The following is a 24,711-nucleotide window of genomic DNA, read 5'->3' on the forward strand; positions in this document are numbered from 1 at the left end:
GTCTGTGTGTTTAAAACCTTGTCATAACGACTGTTCTGAGATAAGTGCAATGCCAGGGGTGCCATCCATTTGTTTTGGTAACTCATGCTTACTCATATATTAACAACCCCCAGAAAACTACAGTCTATGCTTCATGCCATTAGCAAGTTGCACTATATGAATGTATCCACTTTTGCCATTGTACAAGTGTTTGTATGTTTATAGCTTGTGTCTAGGTAACAAGATAAAGCCCCAAAAACCAGGAATATACTGATGTTTTTTGAGATTAACATCATGCCCTTTTACCCCCTAGAAGATTAACTGCTTCCCAACCGGCGCACGACGATGTACGTTGGCAGAATGGCACGGGCAGGCAAACTGGCATACAGGTACGTCCATTTGTATTTGCCACCCTGCTATCGTGTGCGCGCCGGTCGGGACCCCCGTGAGTCCGGTCTCGCGGACTCTATCGCCACGGGGATACCCGTGATCGTCTCACGGGGAGGCTGAACGGGGAGATGCCAATGTAAACAGCATCCCCCTGTTCTGCCTAGCAACAAGCGACACTGATCTCTGCTTCATGTGATTGGAGCAGAGATCAGTGTTCACTAACACACAACCCAGCCCCCCACAGTTATTAACACGCCCCTAGGACACACTTAACCCCTACACTGCCACCTCCTGGTTAACTCCTTCACTGCCAGTGTCATTTACACAGGAATCGGTGCATTTGTATAGCACTGATTGCTGTATAAATGACAATGGTCCCAAAAATGTCCGATGTGGCCGCCATAATGTCGCAGTCACAATAAAAATCGCTGCCATTACTAGTAAAAAGAAATTAATAAAAATGCCATAAACCCATCCCCTATTTTGTAAATGCTATAAATTTTGCGCAAACCAATCAATAATCGCTTATTGCTTTTTTTTTTTTTTTTTTAACAAAAATATGTAGAAGAATATGTATCGGCCTAAACTGAGGAAAAAATTGTTTTTATATATTTTTGGTGGATATTTATTATAGCAAAAAGTCAAAAATAATGATTTTTTTTCAAAATTGTCCCTCTATTTTTGTTTGTAGGGCAAAAAATAAAAACCACAGGGGTGATCAAATACCACCAAAAGAAAGCTCTATTTGTGGGAAAAAAATAACTTTTGTTTGAATTGACCGCGCAATTGTCAGTTAAAGCAACGCTGTGCCGAATTGCAAAAAGTGGTCTGGTCTTAAGCCAGCAAAATGGTCCGGTCTGAAAGTGGTTAAATACCATTTTTTTTTTTAAAAAGCCCTATTCATTTTGCAACGTAACAAAATGTAAATTGAAGAGCCTAATCACTGCTAGGTCCAGATATGTCATCGTTCCAATAGTGCTCAGAACAATCATGGCCAGATTTAGCCTGTCTGATGTGGTGGTGCAATAAAAAAATGTTGGGGGCAGAGGGTGTGAGGTCAGTAGGGCAGTTTACAGGGGATCAGCAGGGCAGAGGACAGAGTCAACAGTTTGTAGGGCAGTCTACAGAGGCCATTAGTTTGTAGGACAGTGTATAGTGGGTAATTAGAGCAGAGGACAGTGTGCAGTGCAGTGTAAAAGAGTCAGTAGGGCAGTGTACAGGGGGTCAGAGGACAAGGGACAACAGAGCATATATAACTTGAAAAAGTGCAGCGCTAAAATTAAATATTGACATATCAACATATTTTGATGTACAATGTGAATTGCGATTTTTATACACAAACAGATGACCAAAGCATCATCTGATGATTGACATAAATAAAATAAAAAAGTACACTGTGCAAAAAAATCATATAACTTCATAATTTGTATAGTCCCGTTAGTAATTCAAAACACCATTTTCTTCACATGTGTTCATGGGAAGATATCCAGGGGTGTAGAACTAAAGGAGTCACCACAATGTGTGCATCCATCACCCAGGAGAGAAGATTAAATATGCTTACCAGACGGCAGCGTAAACCAAGCCTGTAGGTCAGGTCAGTTAAAAGCAGTGTAATGCCTCCTTAGCAACTAAGCCACTTAGGGCAAAATTAACCAAGCGTATGGTGGTAAGGATCAGGATGGTAATCGCCAAGATGGTAATCCAAAAATTATAAAGTCTCCTCCACAACTGAACAGCTTCATAACTTATAGGTTACGGCATCCATAAAAAAATAAAGCATCCACATAGTGTAAAACCTTTGGTTACAAATTTATTAAAAGTAGAAAGCTTTACATAAATTGCGGGTTATTGCATATCAATAAAATATCACCTTTGTGATTACAAAAGCATAAAAAATTCAAAGCGCTGCAATGGCATGGAAAAAATTAATCAAACCTGACATGTTTCGTCCACAAAGACTGAACTTTGGTTGATGTTGCTATTAGCGGCTTAGTTGCTAAGAAGGAATTACACCACTTTTACCTGTGGATACCATTCCTGTGACCACCATCTTGAGTTTTGACACTACAGACTTGGTTTATGCTGCCGTCTGGTAAGCGCATTTAATCTTCTCTCCTGGGTAGTGGATGCACACATTGTGGTGACTCTTAGTTCTACACCCCTAGTTATCTTCAAATGAACACATGCAAACAAATTGGTGTTTTTGAATCACTAATGGGACTATACAAATTGTGATGGTTTCACTAATATGATTTTTTTGCACAGTGCACTTTTGTTTATGTCAATCATCAGATGATGATGCTTTGGTCATCTGGTTGTATATGAAAATCACAATTCACATTGTACATCATAATATGTTGATATGTTAACATTCAATATTTAATTTTAGTGCTGCACTTTTTCATGTTCTTTATTCACAAAATGTATGTTACACTGTAGTGCTGGCTGCTACATTTTATTCATATAGAGCAGTCATTTTTATACCATTTCCTCAACAGAGCATATGACAAGAGTCAGCAGTGTGAAGAAAAGGGGTTATCAGGTCAGCAGGGCAGTAGAAGAGAGTGGTCAGCAGAGAAGACGACAGGGTCATTGCTGGCATAGCACTCAGCAGATCTCCTTCCATCTCATGCTGCACACAGCCTTGGGTACTCAGAGCTCTTTCACCCTACACAGCACATAGCTGAGATTGTATTCCCTTACAGACACAGAATCAATCTGCACAGGGAATTTCACAGGTCAGAACTACACATTGTGCAGATCAATGCTGTGTCTGTAAAGAAACCGATCGCAGCTATGCACTGTGAGGGGGTGGAGGAGGAGATCTGTTGAGTGCCCTCATTTCGTTTCTCAGCATAAATCACCCCCCCCCCCAAAAAAAAACGGCTCTAATCAGCACACTCACCCCCTAAGCATTTATTTCTCTGCAAGCCCAAATTGTCTCTGAAACCTGCAATAATTCCCCCTCCTGCCAGTCTAATTCCCCCCTCTCAGCACAAATCTTTGCCATTCAGTCACACCTCCTAGCTCAAATCCCACAATTTCTCCCACTCAAATCTCCCACACACAAACAAAATCACCCCTCCCAGCACACATGCTCTTTTCTCTCAAATTTCCCACCCTAACACAGATCCTCCCTCCCACCACAAATCCTAGCATAATTCTACCCAATCCCCCCAGCACAAATCCTCCCCAAAACACGTTTACGAAGCCCCTACTTCATCCCCACCCGACACGGCCTAGGCCAACACTTTTCAGGGGGCAGCATGGAAAGAGTCCCCACCAGTTTGCTCTACACTGTTAGTGTAGCACCACTCTTATGGGGCAGACTGGGCTGAGAGGCAAATTAGTCTAACGTCACCCATAAAGCCGCACTGCTTCCCGGGCGACCGGCATTCCGCAACTGGGGGATGGGGGCGCCACTTCTAATTTTGTCCTATCATCCTTGACCACAAACCCCCTCACTGTGCTATATGTTTTCTGCTGCACCATTGGCATGGTTATATCTTCTTAGTCCTCTCCATAAAATTATCCGAAATTTGTGCTTAAAGCAGAACTATAGGCAACACTCTTTTTTTTTTTTTTTTTTTGTGTGAGTGTAAATCTATGCAAATGAAGGGAATCCATTGTCGTTCCCCCCCCCCCCCCCCCCCCAGGCCCTCAGAACTAGGGATGAGCTCAGGCGTGTTTGCATGGTCCACGTGCTGAGCCTGCCAGGAAGTCGGCGCACTGCGCTAATCACAGGCAATGAGACTTTTCCCAACCTCTGCCGCACATCGGGGCAATGTCTTACTGCCTGTGATTAGGGCAGCGCTGCACTGACTTCCTGGCGGGCTCAGCAGGTGGACCATGTGAACATGCCTGAGCTCATCCCTACTCAGAACTGGTGTCCCCACTCGAAAATTTCAGGGCAGGTCTTAAACAGCAAAGGGTGTGGCCTTGACAGGAAGGAGTGGGTCATATTTAAATTAGGGAGTTATGAGTTTAGTCAGGCCTAGGGCAGCACAAACCCTAAATACACTACTGATTACAAGCACATCTCTTGTTAGCAAGAAACAGCAGAGAAATATCACATTAGGATGGCTGCAGCTTTATTACTAAAAAGCTCCTTCTCTGTCAATCATTGGGAGACGCAGCCTTTGTTTGAAGATAGTCTTCTAAGCCATGATTCACTAAAACTGGGGAGTTTAAAATCAAGTGCAGCTCTGCCTAGAAACCAGTCAGCTTTCAGTTTTTTTGTCAAAGCTTAATTGAATACACTGAAGTTAGAAGATAATTGGCTACCATGCACAGCTGCACTAGATTTTACACTCTCCGGTTTTAGTAAATAACTAAAATAGTGTCTAGTGCTAGGTGCACTTATAAAACAAGGTGATGGCTCCATCTGGTGACCTAGCCCCACATTTGCTAGAGAGATTCAGATTTTGTCTGGCATCCAAAGGGTAAATATGTATTTCACTCAGCTTCTGGGTTTTGCTGTCGTGACTGATATGATTTCCTAATTAAACAAGATGAATACCTAATACATTTCTTTACATAGCTGATGTGTCTTCTTGATGGCTGGATTAGGATCAGCCTCTTTCACAGTCCTACTCCAGGCTGCAGGGCATTAGACATCTGGGTCCAGAGCCATTCTGCAAGGGCTGCTGGCTGCAGACTTTTAGTGTGCTAGGCCAGTGCGCAGTGGTTGGATGACCCACACCTCCTCCTCCCCCCTCAGCTACAATTATGGTTTTCCTCGATTTTTATGAACTGCTTATGAAGTGATCCTGGATTTTCTGCCTGGGCCCATAGTGTTGCTGCCTTGGGAGAGCATGCTACAGTGAAGCCTTAACAAACCTTACCAAAAAGGGCCTAGTCCATCAATCATTGATTATTTGGTTTCCAGTTGAACAAGACAACAGTTATTCCAGTGGAAGAAACACCCCCTTTTAAGGATCCAAATGCCTGGAAGATGAAATCAGTTGAGATCATTATATGCTATTGCTGGATCTTTGATGAGCCTCTGCACAAAGAACTTAAACTGATGTTTATATTTTGCCATCTACATAGTCACATTTGACATCTGGGTTTACAGCCATTCAGTTTTTTGCAGCCAGCCTTTGTTTGATTCCCCAGTAGCTGTTGGATGTACGACTCACAATTGGGAGGCTCCTGTCTAAGCCAGTGGTACAACCTTTGACATTAAAGTCTGAGGATTTTATTTAATTTCTGAGCCATCTTTAACCTGAAAGCTCTGAATATCAGTCAGTAAGTTTAAGATCCTTTGGTGTCGGTCGATATTTGAATTGCCTACTGCAAAAAAATCTCCAGGTGATGTTTTGAACTCAAGTGGAAAATTTAATTTGCTTGCTGAACATCAGACAATTCTTTGTCTATCTTTGGAGTTTTTGGGCTTGATACTGGACTCCAGAATACTTAGAGTCTTTCTGCCACTGGGAAAGCGTTAGACATTTCATGACCATGTCTACTGACTTCAGAGCAGTCACTGGTCATCTCTCCACTCTTGTATAAGGGTTCTGGGTCTTCCATTTTAAGGATTTGCAATAGGAGATCCTTTGAATATGGCACAACTCTCTAGATAAGGAAATAAGGATAATTGCTTACACTTGAGCATCTATAGTTTGGTCACTGAACAAAAAAAAGAGGCTCAACTTGCCCTCAAGATATTGATGTTGTGATGTATCAGATTATCTGTTTCTCTGGATGGACAGGTACAGTCAGACAATGCAACGGCAGTGGCATGGTGTATGTTACCCCCAGAGAGGAACAAAATGTCTGGGAGTGGCACTGGAGGATATCTTGCCTTGGGCAGAAGAGGAATTGTCAGCCCTTTATGTGGTATACATTCCAAGTGTTTATAATTAGCAGGCGAGATTATCTCGGCCATCAAAGTTTGGGTCTGGATAATGGTCCTTACAGGGATGTTTAACTTTCTACCCCTATAATCACACCAGACCATATTAAAGGGCTATGCTTGCTCTAATCACTATTGTGGAAGAGACATACAATGTTTCTTCTGCAATAAACTACACCTACCTGCCTAATCACAGCTATCCCCAGAATTTAAACTGAGCTGCGCATGCACAGTTAAGCTTACAGTGGCTGGCCTAATCCTGTGTGCCATTATGACTAGCACTTGTGCATGCGGAGTAGTAACATCATCCCGCGCTGGCCAATGAAGAGGCCCCAGAAAACCAAAACACAGGGGAAGATGCTTGTCCTGGAGGGACCATTGGAAAGGGGAGTATCTTTGCTTTGCTATCTTTGCGAAGTACGAAGGGCTCTGCTTTCTGCTCCCAGCTCATTTTACTAAAGCAGTGGGTGCTTCTTGGATTTTGATGCATTTTGAAAGTTGATGGCTGCATCCGCAGATGCATGTTTTGGTCACAAAGTTTTGCAGGCAGCAGTGTGAATTACTCGAAGGAAAAGGGCTTGCCTTGTTGGTGTGTTTTGCGGGCCTCTTAATTGGGTATTGTATTGTTTGTTCTACTTGTTCCGAGTTGATTTTTGATCAAAGGCTGGGTCTCTGAGTTTTTTTTCTTCATAAAAAATAGGTGCATGTACAACTCCCAGGGTCACCTTGGTCTTCACACTCTACTCACCTCCCAGGACTACTCTGGTCTCCGCCCCTTAACCCAACTCCTAGTACTATCCCAGAAAGCCAGTTTTATGTGAAAGTGGCATACTAGCAAACCACAACTAGGAGGAAGGGGATGTTGGCTTGCACATACGACTGAAGAGGGGAAACTCAACATGGAGAGGCAGCACTGCAGACCCGGCCATATCCACAAGCACGAGTACATTTAGAGCCAGGACTGGGGGTGCTGGTATTAAGTACTGGCACACTCCATCTGAGAAAAACTGCTCTCAGTGATTTTTGTAGCCACCATAAATTTATTTTCTCGGAGTTTCTGAGAGACACAGCTCCCACCCTTTTGTTGTAATGTCAATGACATTTAATATTTATTTTTACTGCTTTCTACTCACCGGGTCTCTGTGGCAGTTGTAGTGGTTAGGCCACCAGTAGGGGAGCTGTCCTATAATTGCTTTTTATGTCCCTAGAGTTTAAATGTTCTACTATATTATATTTTATAACTATAAACCACTTGCTCTAAATTGATGAACATCTGCCTTGATAAAATCAGAAAGTAATTTTACAGTGATTATTTTTGTGAATTTTTTTTTTATAGTGATATGTCAGAATGTAAAAACGAATATATCACCTAGGCTAACTGTCTAGCAGTTCTGGTTCCCAATTGACATTTGACATTTTTCGTGCAAAACTTTTTTTTGCCAGTTCATTTTTAATTTTCATAGGCAGGTACTCCTTTTTGTTATTGTGTAATCTGTTGATTGTTGCTAGGAGTTTTCAGGAACATATAATATTATCTCTCAAGTATTTTTATGTATTCCTTGCTCAACTGAAATATATGTTATCATAAATCTTAACATGCTACTAAATGATTGCTTTGTATAATATCTCACTTTGCAAAACAGTTGCTTTTAGTGTTAGGTCTATAAAAAATTGCCAGTTTGTTACTCATCTTCACCCACCTACCCCCATTCTGTTATTTGTTGGTCTTTAATGAGGTATTTCAGGTATTTTAAAATGTTCATACTTTTTTCTAATACCTCAGCTATTCTTACTCCCACATACAGCCCCTCTTATCGCCAGTATTTTATGTCTTTCTGCTTCTTATGCTTTCCTGTGCCTTCCCTACATTTGTTTTACTTCTGTTTTCTCATTTCTTTTTTGGTAAAAAAAAGTGTACCTGTGCTTTCTCCGCACCTCTCTTTCTATATTTGTCTGTTCATCCATCTATCTGTTTTCTGCCAGCCATCCTCTCCAACTATTCATTATGTTCTCATCTGTATATGCGGTTTCAAATTCAAGAAAAGGGCTCTAATCGCGTATGGTGTTTTTCCCCACTACAGTAACAGTTTTTTTCTCCATTCAATCACCTAATCTTCTCTACTATCTATTTAGTACTGTCTACTGTCTGCACCTGGTCACTTCAATCTTTGCTGCCTGTTTGTCACAAGCAGATACATAAGCCGAGTCAGATAAATGAATCCCTAGCCCTTTTCGTCCCAAGCCACACTCTCTCTTTTCCAAATCCCATTTTGACTCCTTCACCATAGTGGCATTTTAGTAACCTCAACTTTTTTTTATAATCTCTCCTTTATCAATACCCAAGAACCTTAACAGTTTTCCCAATGTATAGTGCAAAGGGATCTAATCACTCTTTCATCTGTTTTCATGTGTTTTGGTCTAATACATTTTTTTATATATATATATATATATATATATATATATAATTTTTTATAAAAACCCAAAAATGTAGCGCTTAAAATAGAAAACACCTCGTGGAGAGAAGTGTTGTTATAACACCCAAAAAATATAAATGTAATAGATAGCGTAGCCAAGCTACACCAAATAAAGACAAGTGCACTTAGTATAACTACACAAGTGTGAAAAAGTCTTTGTGACTCGTGACATGAAAAAACAAAAAAAGTTCAAATAATGGATGTACCAAGTGGCCTGGGACTATACCAAGACCCTACATAAGAAAAGACATTAGTCTCTATAATCCTAGATGATCACTTCACGCTAGAGAGTAGTCAGGATCTGTTGCAATGCCACACGTCAAAATACCCCAGAGGTGAAGACAGCAGCTGGATGTCACCATTCATACAGATACCACGTTATAAACAGGAAAGGTAATGATACGCTTACCCGAAGGTGTGGACCCACACACCTTGGTGGTAAGTCATTCAGACATCAAATTGCGATAGACAGCAATTCCTCCATCCAGGTGATGTAAACCTCAGCTATGCCAATACACCATCCAATCTCGGGGTATCCAATCCGGGACGTTTTTAGGCTCCAAGGTGGTAAAAAGGAAAATCACACCCCAAATAGGTGCGTAAAAAATGCAAACAGAAAAAGAGGGGAAAAAACAAAAAGCCTATTCATAGAGCAGATTAATCCGATAGGAAATGTTTTATTAAAACAAATTTAAAAAAAACAAGATACATGTATGTACAAACCCTCAATGAAGAAGGGTACAAAAATACAGATATCAATAAAAAATAGCGTAGAAAGTTACATAGTTACATAGTTTGTAAGGTTGAATAAAGACACCAGTCCATCCAGTTCAACCTGAGTGAGTGTCTGCAATTGTCCCTAACCCTGTACATTGTACACTCACATCGGTCCCTACCCTCAAGGAGCCCACAACCCAAGGTCCCCATTCTTATACTAGGGCAAATTTTGGACAGAAGCCAATTAACCTACCTGCATGTCTTTGGAGTGTGGGAGGAAACCGCAGTACCCGGAGGAAACCCACGCAGGCAAAGGGAGAACATGCAAACTCCAGGCAGGTAGTGTCGTGGTTGGGATTTGAACCAGAAACCCTTCTTACTGCTAGGTGAGAGTGCTAACCACTACACCACTGTGCCGTCTGCAGGCAATGTACCCGACATGTTTCGCAAAAAACTTGCTTCAACTGGGGCATCAAAAATCTTTTTTTTTTTTTATCTTATCATATTGTGTACTTACAGGATTCAAATGTAATGACCCCATCATTACATTTGTGTCATATTAACATGAATCATCTCTAATTTCCCTTCTCTCTCTTTTCTTCCATTCTAATTTTCCATCCCATCTGTCTCCCCCAATTTTAATTCTGTTCTTATTTTTGCTTCTTCTTACACGTCCCTTATCACATTCCCTTTTGTTCTGCTGTTCTTTCAGAAATCCACCTCCGCACCCAATTGATATTCTCCCCATATAATTTCACACTACCGATTATACTTCCTCAGCTTTCTGATTGCTTTTTTTTTGTCCCTTTTATCAGAGATCTGTTTTATGTCTTTATGTATTATTTTACTTTTTCCCCACCATTGGCATCTTATCCATTGTTTTTGCTGCCATTTCTTTACCAAACGTCTCCTTGCATTATCAAACAGAAACAGCAATGTCACATATATATATATATATATATATATATATATATATATATATATATATATGTATGTATATATATATATGTATATATATATATATATATATATATATATATATATATATATATATATATATGTATGAAGAGTAAATTCATTATTTTAATTTCATCAGTCTGCTTCTCACTCCTCTTTCCAGGCAGCTAGATCAACTAAAGAGGCTGGTAGTGCAAATGAGACTAACATGGCATCGGATAAAACTGTTCCTTCACGAACCTCTATTCCCGTACTAACTTCGTTTGGTACAAGAAACTCCTCTATTTCCTTCTAAATGATCTACTTTGCAACTTTGTTCTTCTTCTCATCTGAATTCTTTATGCTCTTTTGAAGTATGGACACTGAACTAGCCAACTTCTTGGTTGAATGTCCCCTCACATCTTTACCCTCTGCATTTTGTCAGCTTGAAGACAAATGACATGGCAAAGGGCCGAAAACAGAGAAAGAAGCATGAGAGATGGGACGGACAACAGTCGGCGTATTCCATGGTGCCTCCCACCTCCCCAGGCTTGACTGTTACCACACCTGCATCTTTCCAAATGATGTATATAGGAACATCCAGATCTTAGGACTTTACAGGACTCTATCTCGGGGTCCCGAGTATTGTATGTTGCTCTGTTAAATGTTTTTTTTCCATTTCTGAGCTTTATTTATGTGTTGTTTCTGTAGACATCTAGAGATGTCAGAATGATATTTTTGTGTGTTGCATTGCCAGCAATAAGCAAAGACCCCTCCCTACCCTTAGGAGAGCAGATTGTATTTATGGGTGTTTTATACTGCACCCTCAACTTCATGGTTGCCCAAATATGTAATCTGAATAGGTGGTATAGGTCCTGTACTGTGCCTGAATACATTTTACAAAGCACAGTCGAAAAAGTGGTGGCTACTGTGTCACCATAAATATGGTATCAAATGAACACTCACGCAGAGTGTGAAATGCCAAGATCGGTGACACCAACACTGTTATCTTTGTCTAGCAATATCTATCCTTTTGGCCAGCTTTCAAAAGCTGTGGACTTAAAGGCACAATTTAAAGTTTTGGTGTTCCAGTAAGAAGTTGTTAGGCTGCTGGAATTTATAAGAGTCAAGAGCTGCCCTGTGGGATTGTGCCGAAAAATTCCATGAGGGTTTTTAGGACTGTATATGTAGGACATTCCCATGTAACATAGTATAATATAAGCACAGAAACTGAAAACACTATTGTCTGTGAAATGTGTGTGTGTGTTGGTGACTTGTGTGTCTACAAAACTGTGTTCTATCAAGAGGGGAGAGACCTGGCGAGCACATTACGTTATTTTCTTGACTTCTGTCTCTTCACACGCCAAACAACCGTCTTTTTTTTCTTTTGTGATTGGACATGTTTTGTACAGGCAGATTGAGTTTTAAAATGATCGTAAAATATTCTATTATATCTCCCACCACAATGACAAAGTTGCAAACTCTTTCCATTCCGTGAAAGTGTTTTACATTTTTTTACTAATTTATTAACAATATATAAATATATATGTATATATACAAAAGAAATACTGAATATATCTCTTTATGTCCAACTTTACATTTTTTGTTTTATGATGTGAGAAGGCTTATGTGAACAAGGTATTTCCACATTGGGGTTAAAAGCATATAATAAATACTAAGAAATTATGTAAGTTACAGGGGCAGTCCAATGACTTAGAACAGGGTATATATATATAGTTCCATTCATACTGTGAGAAAGGAGGGAATCTAGTCTTTGGCACCCTATAGGAGTGATGAGTGAAAAAAACGAACAAAAAAACAAAACAAAAACTTGCCACATCTTTCCTGTATTAAAAGAGCAGCACTGAGGTATCACTTTATTACACACTCAAAATAAATATAAATTATATATAAAAGAAGATGCTTTATATATTTTAAAGTGGTTGTAAACCCCTATATACCCAGTGAAGTGACTAGGCTTAGGTCATAGTCCAAGATGAAACAAATCCTTCTACAATAATTGTACCTGTTTATACCTGACTTCTCTTCTCTTCAGCCATTCACAGTCCAGAATTTATACAGCATTTCTGAACTTTCAGAAAGCAGGGGTGGGGAGTTAAATTTACACTCTTCAGATCTCAGTGAGGAGCGCACTGAGAACTGATTGGAGGGAAGACACACACAGCCCCTTCACACAGGAACAGAGCTGAGGCTGTCAATCACAGTCTCTATGCTGGAGCTGGCGCTCCTTCCCCTGTCATCTTTTTATCTCTTGGTGTCGGGAAAACCTGACAGAAGAACAAGGCAGCAGAGAGAAATGACGCTTAGGCATCATGCACACTGGACGTTTTTACAGCAGCTGTTTTTGGCTTCAGACATTTTTTTTCTACAGTCAATAAATTCCCCATCATGTTATCCTATGTGTCCATACACACACAGGTGGCAAGCAAGAGGTAGCTCACCAGCGTTTGATGTTTTTGATCCATTGAAAAAAACGGTAATAAACTCTAAAAAACACTATTGCAAAAACATTGAAAACCTCATTGCAAAGCTACTGCCATTTTTATAACGTTATTTTTAACGTCCAGTGTGCAAGAGGCCTAAATGCTGATTGAGACAAGTACACACTATAGAGGATATCCTTTGCTCATATTTCATGTCAGAGGTTTACAGCCACTTTAGGTCCCTGTTCATTTTAATACTATGTTAATTTTAAATGCTACTGTAGGAATATATTTATTACCCATTTTGTTGTTGGATATGGTTTGATCTGTTGTTGCTGTACATTGAGCATATTGGTATTTTGCACTCATCAGGTCAATTGTGAGTGTTACTTAAAAGTCGGTAGATGTTTAAAATGAGATATGTGCCGAATGACCAATCTATAAACTTTCTTCTAAAATAGGGGATTTGTGTTAAGGAAAAGAGACATTTCACTTATGTTCATAAGTCAATGCATTTTCTTTTTTTAGAGAATGGTTCATTTAATTGGTACTGGATACTGGGGTAACTACCTGGGCCTATTAAATTATCCCTATTTAAAGCGGGAGTAAACCCAGTTTCAAAAAACACTTACATTCCCGGCATGCCGGAAATGTTAACTTTCACATTGGTTGTGCTCTCAACCAAACTTTCAAACCATCCAGTGGCTGGTTTCATAACTGATCACATGTGCAGCATTATGGCAGTTAAAGAATCATTAGAGGCTAAGATGGCAGCTTCCTTGACTGAAAACGATAGAAGGGTTTACTTCCACTTTAAGGTTTCATGTAGCTATGTCTTTATGGCCATGTCATTAGGTGGAGTCTGAGTTTTTGTTTTTCTAGGACTTTATGGGTGGAGATTAATTCAGTTACAAAATTTATAGTGCCCTTGAAATCCCAACCAAAGTGGATAGTGGATCACTAGACCATTGTTTCTCAACCTGGGTGCTGTCTGAGTTTGTCAGGGGTACCATCCTGTGTCCCATAATTTTGCACAGCCTCATGCATTTGTATAGTGTAGGCAGGCATCATGAAATGCATGATACTAATCCAGGGAGGATGGTTTTCATGAGACTGGGAAGGTGGGAGTGGGGAGGAGTTTGTGTTCCGTTGTAAAAGAGGAAAAGTGATCAGGATTCTGATGTAAAAGTGGGATGGGGCAACTGAAGATTCTGATGTAAAAGTGGGATGGGGCAACTGAGGATTCTGATGCGAAAGGGGAGAGGATTGAGAATTTAGAAATAAAAAGGGGAGGGGGGCTGAGGATTTGGATGTGAAAGGAGTGTGGCGGATGGGGATTTAGGGCTCTTATTTGAAAAAGGTTGGCTGAAGACAGGCTCTGATGTTAAAAGGTGAAGCGAAGCCTTAATGTGAAAGGCGGCAGAGGTTGAGACTCTGATGTGAAAGGGGGGTGATGGCTGATATAAAACGGGGGGGGTGATGTAAAAAGGGGCTTCTGATGTGCAGGGTCGATCCAATCCCATTTTAGGGTGGGGTGCCTCCAGATTTTGCATACTTTCAAATGAAAAAAAGTTTGAGAAACGCTGCTCTAGACAACTTGCATCAACAGTGACACCTGTCAAGAAACCTCAAGTTTGTAAAAAAAAAATGTGGACCTGTAAATTCTAAGTGTAATTGCGTGTATTTTAAAACTTAAGAGTTAACCTTCTTCTAGAATAGAATGCTAGGCTGGTGTCAAGAATTTGTTGCTTGAGCAGTGGGGGTATTTTAGGAAAAAATGAACAAACTAAAATTTGCAATAAGGCTTCCTGTTTTATCTCTTGCAATATTTACTTAAAGAAATACCAGTGGTTGGACATGTGTCTTTTGAGCCAGGGCCAAGATTGTAAACCGTACTGTATTCCTGTTATATTTACAACAGATATAGATAGGTCATCTATATAATTTTATCTACAAAGTAAAACATTTTTATAAACATTATTTATAACGGTTTACAGTATTTATGTTAAGTTGAGAAATGTATATTGCACAAATACTAAGCAACAGTTAATTTTGGTGCAGTACAAGGTAAAGTTTCCCCTGTGACAAAATTAAGTGCAGCCTGTCTGAAACCAAATACAGTTGTGGTAATGAATAAACTTTAATTTGTTTGAAAAACGTTATTTATAAAGTTTTACCTGCTTATCACTATATTTGCTGGAGCCATCAGTGGGTATTGCAGCCTTCATTTTCTGTACAACCCATTTGAAATAGTTCTGTGACTAAAGAGCCACAAGTTTTTACCTTAAAGTAATTCTCTCATTCAACCCCTTTACTGCCACTGCCATACGTTTTACAGTGGTGGTAGTGGGGTTTTATACACACACTGTGTATGTACACTCCACAAGCTGTACAACTGCCTGATTGTTTTCTGTGACCCTGAACTCTCTAGTATGCCATTTTCCTCTGACATGAGCCCCATCACCACGCTTATTGGCCTCTGCTGTACCACCTACAGGCCCGGGACCCACATGGCAAGTGCCACTGGATGACTGGGTGGGAGGCCAGCAAACATCCATTTGCTGATCTCCCCTAGTTGGAACAAACCCGGAAGCAACTTGTAAAATGTCAGTTATGGTTTCTGATGTCACTTTCTGTGGTTCTTGCAGCCAGGGAAGAAGTATTAGCTTCAGTGGAAGGCAGGTAAGACATCAGGGGTCTCATTAAAGAGAACCTGTTTTTAAAAAATATATCACATAGGGGACTTTTTGTCCCCTATGCCAGTGTTTCTCAACTCCAATCCTCAAGGTGCACCAACAGGTCAGGTTTTCCATTATTTTTCACAGGTGATTTGATCAGTTTCACTGCCTTAGCAATTACCACAGCCGTTTCATCTGAGGGAAATCCTGAAAACATGACCTGTTGGGGCGCCTTGATGACTGGAGTTGAGAAACACTGCCCTATGCGATATGCATAAAGTTTTAGTGCAAGTAAAAAAAAAAGAAGTTACACCTGCTCACTTAAAACAACCCCCCAAAAAATGTTTAGACCATCCCTCCCTTACATGAAAATAAATGCACGCATTGGGGGAACCTACATATGAAGACGTCGCTTGTAATGCACAATACATATTGCCATACCCTATGACAGCAATAATTCTAGGCCCATTAGTAATGGTTAACTCTAAAAGCCTCCACAGCTGTGACTTTTCAACTGCAGCTGCTACCATTTCCATGGTACCTATGGAAAATATAGGGTTCCAAAGTTTCTCATTTTGTGGGCTTGTGCAGGATTAAAGATCAACATCTATATACTCCGTGCAACCTCATATTTTGTATTTAACAGGGGAAAAAAAAGTAATATATTGTATTTGTGTGCCCTTAACTTTAATGGACATTTTACACACAATAAATAGTTGGGAAAATATTGTGTGCATAAAAAAAAAATCAGAAACCGCCAGCATTTTATTCTGCAGGGTGTCGGCTTTCACAAAATATATAATGTTTTTGGTTTTTAACTAGTCTTCAGACCTAAAATATTTTTTTTTAAATGTGTGCGGAAAACAGCTTTTTCAGAAACATCGTAAAGTGTTAATTTAAAAAGCATTAACATCACATAATAGTAGAATTGTTCTTCTTGAAATATATATTTAGCCAGTTGTACTGAAGTGTGTGTAATAATTATATATATATATCTCCACAGCAGGCGATTTTGCAACACCAAGTGAAGATTCAGGCCGGGTTCACACTATTGCGAATTTCCCCAATCCAATTCACATCAGGAGATGTGTGAACTGGCTCCATAGAGAGCCGATCACAATCTCTGGAGCGGCTCCAGTGCGAATTGCACAGGAGTCCTGTGTGTCTTCTGGTCTGGCTAAAATCAGACCTGAAATGATGAACGGGGATGCACGGACCCCTGCTGTGAGCCGCTCCCATGCTGCAGTGTGAACCTAGCCTTAAAGTCCAGAAGACCATGTACCAGATTGCAACAAATTTAGGCATTGTGCCCTTTGTCAGGCCGAATAGCAAATTGAAATTAGAGAGTCATACAAATAGTGATAAAATGAAAAAACAGTAAGATACATTGTTTCAGTTATAGATTAATCTTAAGTATGGATACATAGTAATACCATACAGCATCATCCGGTTTGGTGCGGTGAAATTTGCCATGCCTGTAATACCTTTTTGTGTGTTCGGCAGCCACTTGAACTGGCTGGTAATCCATACATATATAAAGTATTTGGTTTGTGAATTCAGAACATTTCCCTTTTAACAGATGCTCAATATTTCCTCCACTTAGAGCTTAGGTACTTAAGTCTAGCAATCCTTTCTTTTTCTTGCTGATATGTTTCCCCAGTAAAGCAAGGACAGCGGGGACATTTGTATGTACGTAGGTATAATAAAATAATACATATAGGGTATCTTTTTTGCAGTTCAGTAAGTGTTTCTCCTTCGCTCATATTAGAGTAGATGGGTGATGAAAACCCATAAACCCGCCAGCAGTTTTCAAGTGTATACACCTACAGATTTCTATTAGAAGTGTTATATAATGTGACTGAGAAATTTGGAAATGGAAGATGAACAAACTGACGGATGAACAAGAAGTGGAAAAATATATTGTTAAAAAAAAAAATGTTAGGACACAGGGTCAGACTAATTAAAAATGCTAATATGCCATTTGCATCTATATCATAACTTTCCTATAAAACTCATTTCAACAATATCTTTGCGTATATTAAACACTGGTATAAACTTAAAAAATACAATATGGTTAATTTAATTTCAGAATTTTCTTTTCTGAATTTTACATGAGGCTGCATTGTGTATAACAGGATTGTATAAACTGCCAGGTTGAAAAAAACAAATACACAATTACATCTAGTTCAACCAATAGAAAATAAATAAATAAAAATAGAAAACCTAAGAATACAGAATCCTATACATATAGTTACATAGTAGGTGAGGTTCAATCCACTCACCCTATGGTCCATGCCAACGGACCTTATTTTGTACAGTAAATGTTTATGGGGAACTGTGTCATATGCTTTTGCAAAATCCAGATACACCACATCTATGGGCCTTCCTTTATCTAGCTCGCAACTCACCTCCTCATAGAAGGTTAGTTGGTTTGGCAAGAACGATTCTTCATGAATCCATGCTGATTACTGCTAATGATACCGTTCTCATTACTAAAATCTTGTATATAGTCCCTTATCATCCCCTCCAAGAGTTTACATACTATTGATGTTAGGCTAACTGGTCTAAAAAATTATCAGTAGCATAATGAAATTATAATACTGATCCTAGCACTCAATATGAAACCAACAATTAACCGCACAAGAGCTGCTGTTATAAATCATACATCAAATCTTTTATGCACTTACCCCCTAAAGGGTTAATCACAGGTGCTCCAAATATCTCACAATGTGCTGCTCAGATAGTTGTCAAAGACTGCAAACACACACCCATCAAAGTAATACCCAGCCAGGAAATTCATTCTCACCAGGATCTCACTTGTAATTTAATTTGCTTATCCACATGGTTGGGCAAAAAAACGAGCAAGGAGAGTTCCATAGTGTAAACCTGTTTAATTTTTAAAAATCGCACTCCACACACAATAAAATCTGCTTACATTGTAAACATGTCACTCTTGCATAAAAAACACTAAGTATCCAGGGCAGCTGTCCTGTGTCCAAGTGTCATCGAAGGTATCCCGGGACTCCCCTCCTTTGCCTGTTAGCCTACAAGCATTAGCGAGACAGCGGTGAGATTTAACCGATCGCGGCTGGATACTAGTGTTTTTCTTATGCAAGAGTGACATGTTTACAATGTAAGCAGATTTTATTGTGTGTGTATTGTGCGATTTTTAAAAATTAAACAGGTTTACATTATGGAACTCTCCTTGCTCGTTTTTTTCGCATGACCATGTGTCATTTGTGTCATGTGTGTTTGCGGTCTTTGACAAATATCTGAGCAGCACATTGGGAGATATTTGGAGCACCTGTGATTAACCCTTTAGGGGTATTTGCATAGCCAAAGGGGTCACACTGAGCACAAGGTTTTCTCTGCCTGCATGGTGTGGTGTGCATTTTCTGTTAGGATTTCCTATAAGCCTGAGGGTTCGTGGAGCACTTCACTCACCTTTATGAACTTTTATCTTATCTTTGGGACTTTATGATATTTATTAATTACATGTCCTATTAAGTTAACTGTATTATCATTTAATATATAGGCTAACTGGTCTGTAATTCCAAGGGATGTATTTTGGGCCCTTTTTAAATATTGGTGCTGAGTTGATCCATAGAAGGCAAAAACCTCAATAAAGCATGATCCAATTTGCTCCAGTGGGGAAAAAAATCCTCGCTGATCCCTCAAGAGGCAATAGGATATTCCCTGGATCAACTGCCTCTGTTGTTGTTAATGATAAGTGTTAGTATCCGGGTACATTTTGCGCATTTAGGACTAGGTATTCATTACTCTAATAAGAGCAAGGGAGAAACAACTTCTGTGTAAAGGACGCTCCATATAAATTAGGGAATATTACAGCTGTCTTGGTACATATGCATGAATAAATTACCCTGTGGCCTTTTTGCTATATTGGGGAATCGGGAACTGATAGACAAAAATTACGTATGCTATTGGAAGTAGTCGAATAGAGCAACTTTTGGCTAGGCATTTCACAAATCACATGCAGGGTTCCAATTAAAATATGTGATCGATTTAGTACCAGAACTCAATACAGAGAAAATACAATGTTGTTCTGATCATGACTTTGAGCTAAACGTGATACTTATTATATTGTACTTATTTGATTGGTAATATTTTTCAGGTTGTATCTAATTGTATTGCTTTTAATATGCATCCATACCTGTAACTGACATTTTATTTTTTGAATGTGATTACTATTTATCCATTTTAGCAATGTTTGACTCACTGATACTATGCTTTAAACATGCCTAATGAAGGGTGCAATGCAAAAATGTTAATATTCCTACACTTTGTTTTGCAAACCCTCTTGCTGTGGACACTATGTGATTGAGCCTTTTGGGCGATTTTTATTGTCTATTTCTATATATTTTAAAGACAAAACGCAGTTATAATATAAAAAAAGTTTTCTTTTCCAGTTTGACTAGTGATTATTCCAAAACAAATGTTACTATAGATAAACGTTCTAATTTTATAGATAAAGTGTTGATTTTTATCTGCAACTTGACCTATATATTATAAAATGGAAGCGGAACTTCACCCAAAAGGGAAGTTCCACTTTTCTGCCTCCTCTCCCCCCTACATATATATATATATATATATTTTTTTTGGGGGGGTACCCAGAAGGCTGCGAGACATTTACAAAGTGCAGCATGGCTTATATTTGTGCAGTGTGAAGCCGCAGGGATTCACAACTGGCTTCCCTTAGTAAACATGTTGGCGGCAGGGACCCAAAGACTAGTGAAGAACCAGCCCAGGTGAGGATGGCGCTGGATCCTTGGACAGGTACTTGTCCTTTTTATTAAAAGTCAGCAGCTACAGTATTAGTAGCTTAAGACTTTAATTTTTTTTTCACATAGCCTGAAGATCCTCTTTAAATTAGGTGTCTGGTACAATTCAAGGTAAAGTTCTTTACAAATAAAAACAAAAAAATTTACTTTTTTTCCCCCACAAACAGTAAAAATAAAGTAATAAAATAATTGTTGCAAATAGTGTGAGTGTGTGTGTGTGGGGGGGGGGGGGGGGGGGTGAGAAGCTACAGAGAGAAGGGAGAATAAGTTGTTAATTATGGCTAGTTAGGAATGACAAGGAGATTGACACATTTTTTTATTAAAAAATGTCAAATATATATTTTTTCTATTTAATGTTTGCTTCCGAAACTCCTGTGTAACAATAAAAAAAAAAATTAGCTGTTCTGAGAGCACAAGTTTACATTTTAAAATGCACCAAGCAGAAATATTGTTTCTGCAGATTACTGTTAAATAAAAAATAATTACTTCCCTGCTCATCAAATCAGTTATTGGCAGGATTCTACTAGTGGTGTTCTTAAATACATTTTTACTGTAATAGGTGGTAAAATACTGCAATAAATATAAGATGGTATTTGCATTAAAAGAGAAGTTTGGGATTAAAAAACAAAACAAAAAACGAACAATTATTATCACCTAGCTGCCCCCTGCCGCCTCCACACTGAGAACTAAGCAATCAAACACACTGATCGCTCAGTTCTCCCCCATCCACTCTGAACAGAGAGCAATGACCATCAGTCAGTAGCTCTATGCTCCAGCGCTCGCTGGAACGCTGGGCTGTTAAGGGGGTGGAAGGGGCTGGCTCAGCCTCTGCTGAGCCAGGTGGCAGTCTAGGCATCTGGGTGGATCCTAACCACATGGTTGGGATGTTTCCAACCGGACCGGCTGAGTAAAGTCAGCTGACGGCAGCCTGTGGCATGTAGTAAAGTAAATTGAGCATATTGTTTTCTTTTGTTACTGCTAACTTCCTGGGAGACTGTTATTTCTGGTTAAGCTGGTCATATGCACAATGGTTAGGTTTCCATTATAAGTCTGGGTAGTTCTGTTTATAAAACATTTAGCCATGTCAACATGTGAACAAATATAAACTTTTCTCTTTTCTTTCTTTCTTTCTTTCTTTTTTTTTTTTTTTTTTTTATTATCTCTGTCAAATCTACATACACTGCTAATGCACTTGCTGTAGGACCAAATATCCTATCCCAACCGAAAGTGTTTAAAGCAAGGCACTGCCATACACATGCAGCTTATCAGCCAGTTGGGTAAAACACAGCTATTTATGGTCAATCAGGCCAACATTATTCTTTCTTTGCACAGACCAAATGGGAAAATGGGCATAGAATGAGATTATTGGGCCCAGTCTCCAAATTACCAAAAATTACATCTTGTTTAATGCTTTTATTTTAATGCCTTTTTGGATAGGGTTTTTTTTATTTAAAGTGTGTGTGCCTCTTTTGTATTTAGTGTACATTTTCCAACAACATGTACTGTTAAAATATGCATGTAAAGTAAATTAAACTACATGTAAACTGGCAGCACCTGTTGGGTTTGTATAGGTAGTGCAGTTGTTATACTAGAAAGCCAATCCTGTCACAATAATTGGCTGTATTGCCACAAATACCAGTTCAGCTTAGGCCTTATTTATTAGCCTTAATGTGCTTTCCCACCCCAGTCAAATTGAGAGAACACATACTATTTAACTTTTTGTCACGTGTTCTCATTTACATGGCATAACACTATTTAAAAAATCTTGTTTATATTTTACTAACTCTATTCTGAAAACATTGAAACTAATGTTTCCTGTTATTTTAAGGTGAGGCTGTTCAAGGGATTTAAACCATTGGTTACATTTTAGATATTATAAGTTCTCATAATATACAGTACCAAAATCAAATGCCTACGTAAAAATCTTGTGGTCCAGGAACTTTTGTTTTTGCCACTTCACGTATTTAGTACAGATAAGTGGGATGGGTTGGATAACCTTTGCAAACACAGGAACAGCATACAACATCTTTATGGGTTTGTATGTCCTTATGTTTATGTGGCTCCTCTACCATAAAAATGCATAAAAGGCAGTATAACCACACCTGATACATGCTGGGGAGGACCTTTTGACTTTGGAGAAAATCACAACCACCAGGACTTTTCATGGTGGGTACATGATCCTGTAGGCTAAACTATGTGCATCACACAAAGTTTACTACCAGGTTGCAGTGATTGGTGTTCATGATATTGGCTTGTTTCACACTGTTTCATATACAGTATATATCTTGTAAACTAAAGTACTTTATGGGCTGAACAATATAATCACTGCTCTATGAAAATGATCTGTACTTACCTAAATAAATTACAGTGCCATCAACACAATTTATTCTGATCATTCAGCCATATTTAACAAATGAGCAAACTGTTTTTCATTTGCCATCATTGCAGCACTCGGTATTTGCTAACATAGCATTGCAGAGCCAGAAGGGAAATCAGTACTTCCTTTTTGATTGCAGGTCCAAGCAGGGAACAGATAGCTATACAAGGGATGTACATTGTGGCCAATCCACACTAACCCATTTACAATATCTTATAAGGTCAGTGTTGCTCCACGCCCATAAGCTAATAAATCACTTTTGATGTACATGTAGCCAAACAAACGTCGATATTATATAAACACTGATGAGTATATATAAGTAATAGCATACTTGAAAAGTAAAACCAACACCAACTTTCAAAATAAATATTGATATTGTCCAACACTGCTCTCAGCCACTCAGATTTCCACTCCAAACTGATCATATTTGGGGCTTAAATAAAACTTAGGGTGTAATTTGGGGCACTCAAACAGTGACTACACATGAATTATTAAAGAATATCTAAACCCCAAAACCAGAAATATATTGGAGCTAAATGAGTCCTTAGTTGAGTTTGCTGCATTTGTTTTCTTTTTCCAGGCCTTTTTCCCTTTATTTTCACTGGGTAATCCTGAAAAATAACACACTTTGTATCCTGGGTTGTCTATGCTTACCACTTTACTGTCCCTGTGGAGGAAGCCATTGTTGCCACCTAGGATGAACTTCAAAAATGCCTGCCTTACATCTCTTTTACATGGGGAGGTTTATAGTTTACAAAAAAATATTATTGCTCTCATGTCAGATCAAAGAAGTGACAAGAACACTGCATTTCTGGTAATATCAACAGGTATTTTCTGTACTTGCTGAAATAATGGTTAGCCTGAAAAAAGAAAATGAATTCAGTAACCACAGCACTGGTAAAGTTATCCTTTCAGAAAAAAATGATCTTTCTGCCTGCATCCTGGAAGTGCATGTTTTAGATGAATCTGCAGGAAGACCACAGGTAGGGAAGGATATTTATGAGCTGGGAATGCATTATATTTGTAAACCTCCCAAAAATTAACAGGATTAGATTGTTTGATTGGGCACACAGTACAACATTCCTATGCACTGGTATTCATAAATGTTACTGCAGCGTGATTAAGCCCTTGATTAAAAGATAATTTGGACTGACATGAGGTGTGCAGGATGTTGAGGAAACATGTGGGCACCTGGTTGTTGCATGATGTTTAGCAATATTGTCTCGACGTTGTCAAAAAGTGGTGAAAATAAATTGACAAGAGGAGAACATTTTTTGTACAAATGGTTTGAGCATGGTTAATAGTTGTGAACTGTTTAATACCTCTCAAATCGTTTCCCTTTGCAAGTGATTCTGGGTAATGATGTAATTTTGTACATTCAATGCTACACTTGTAGACTATAGCTCAATGTATAAATATATGGATGCCATAAATATTCGGTGAAACATAAAAGTCTGAGTTTTTGATTTTTTTCTGGAATGAAGCCTTCTTTTCCATTTACAAAAACACATATATTTCATCTTGCTTTATTTTCAGAGAACAGCAGTGCACAGGTGTTTAAACTGTTGGACATCAGGCTGAAACCACGTCTAAAACTTCAGAAATGTTTCACATACTGTATATAATGTAATTCCATTGCAAACCTGGGCAAATTAAACATAGTAAATATCAACTATTGCTGGACAGATTTAAATTTAACTTCAGCTGCCTATAGCTCTTTAACTGAAGGTAATTGCTTATGCATAGTTGGTGAAATGCTCTATTTGAATTGTTGAGGTTTGTAACTGCTTACACTTCCCATGAATATCTTCACAGTCTTTCCAATTATCTTACTATGGTATACAAATTCATCTGCATTACACTGCATGGATATATGCTGTAGAATCTTGTATGTAAAAAAATGTGTCTCCAAAATGACCGTTGGAGCCAAAAAGCAGTCCTAAGTGCACAGTTTCAAGAGGACCACTGGGGCTTGTCTATGGCAGGGGTTTCAAACTGGTGGCCCTCCAGCTGTTGCAAAACTACAAATCCCATCATGCCTCTGCTTGTGGGAGTCATGC

The 24,711-nt window shown here is 39.0% G+C and overlaps 1 protein-coding gene across 3 annotated transcripts in view; it reads left to right on the forward strand.

Moving 5' to 3' along the window:
• SRCIN1 (SRC kinase signaling inhibitor 1) overlaps positions 1-24,103 on the forward strand; it is a 942,827-nt gene extending 918,724 nt beyond the window's left edge. For all 3 annotated transcript variants that reach the window (XM_077459390.1, XM_077459392.1, XM_077459391.1), the window contains one exon: positions 10,538-24,103. In XM_077459390.1, the coding sequence (XP_077315516.1) occupies positions 10,538-10,669 (132 nt within the window). In that variant the 3' untranslated portion in view covers positions 10,670-24,103. The remainder of the gene's footprint in view (positions 1-10,537) is intronic.
• The last annotated feature ends 608 nt before the right edge of the window (positions 24,104-24,711 follow it).

This window comes from Lithobates pipiens, unplaced genomic scaffold (genome assembly GCF_037356315.1).
Source record: "Lithobates pipiens isolate NorthernLeopardFrog02 unplaced genomic scaffold, aLitPip1_a1.2 Scaffold_28, whole genome shotgun sequence".
In the NCBI taxonomy this organism is placed as follows: Eukaryota; Metazoa; Chordata; class Amphibia; order Anura; family Ranidae; genus Lithobates; species Lithobates pipiens.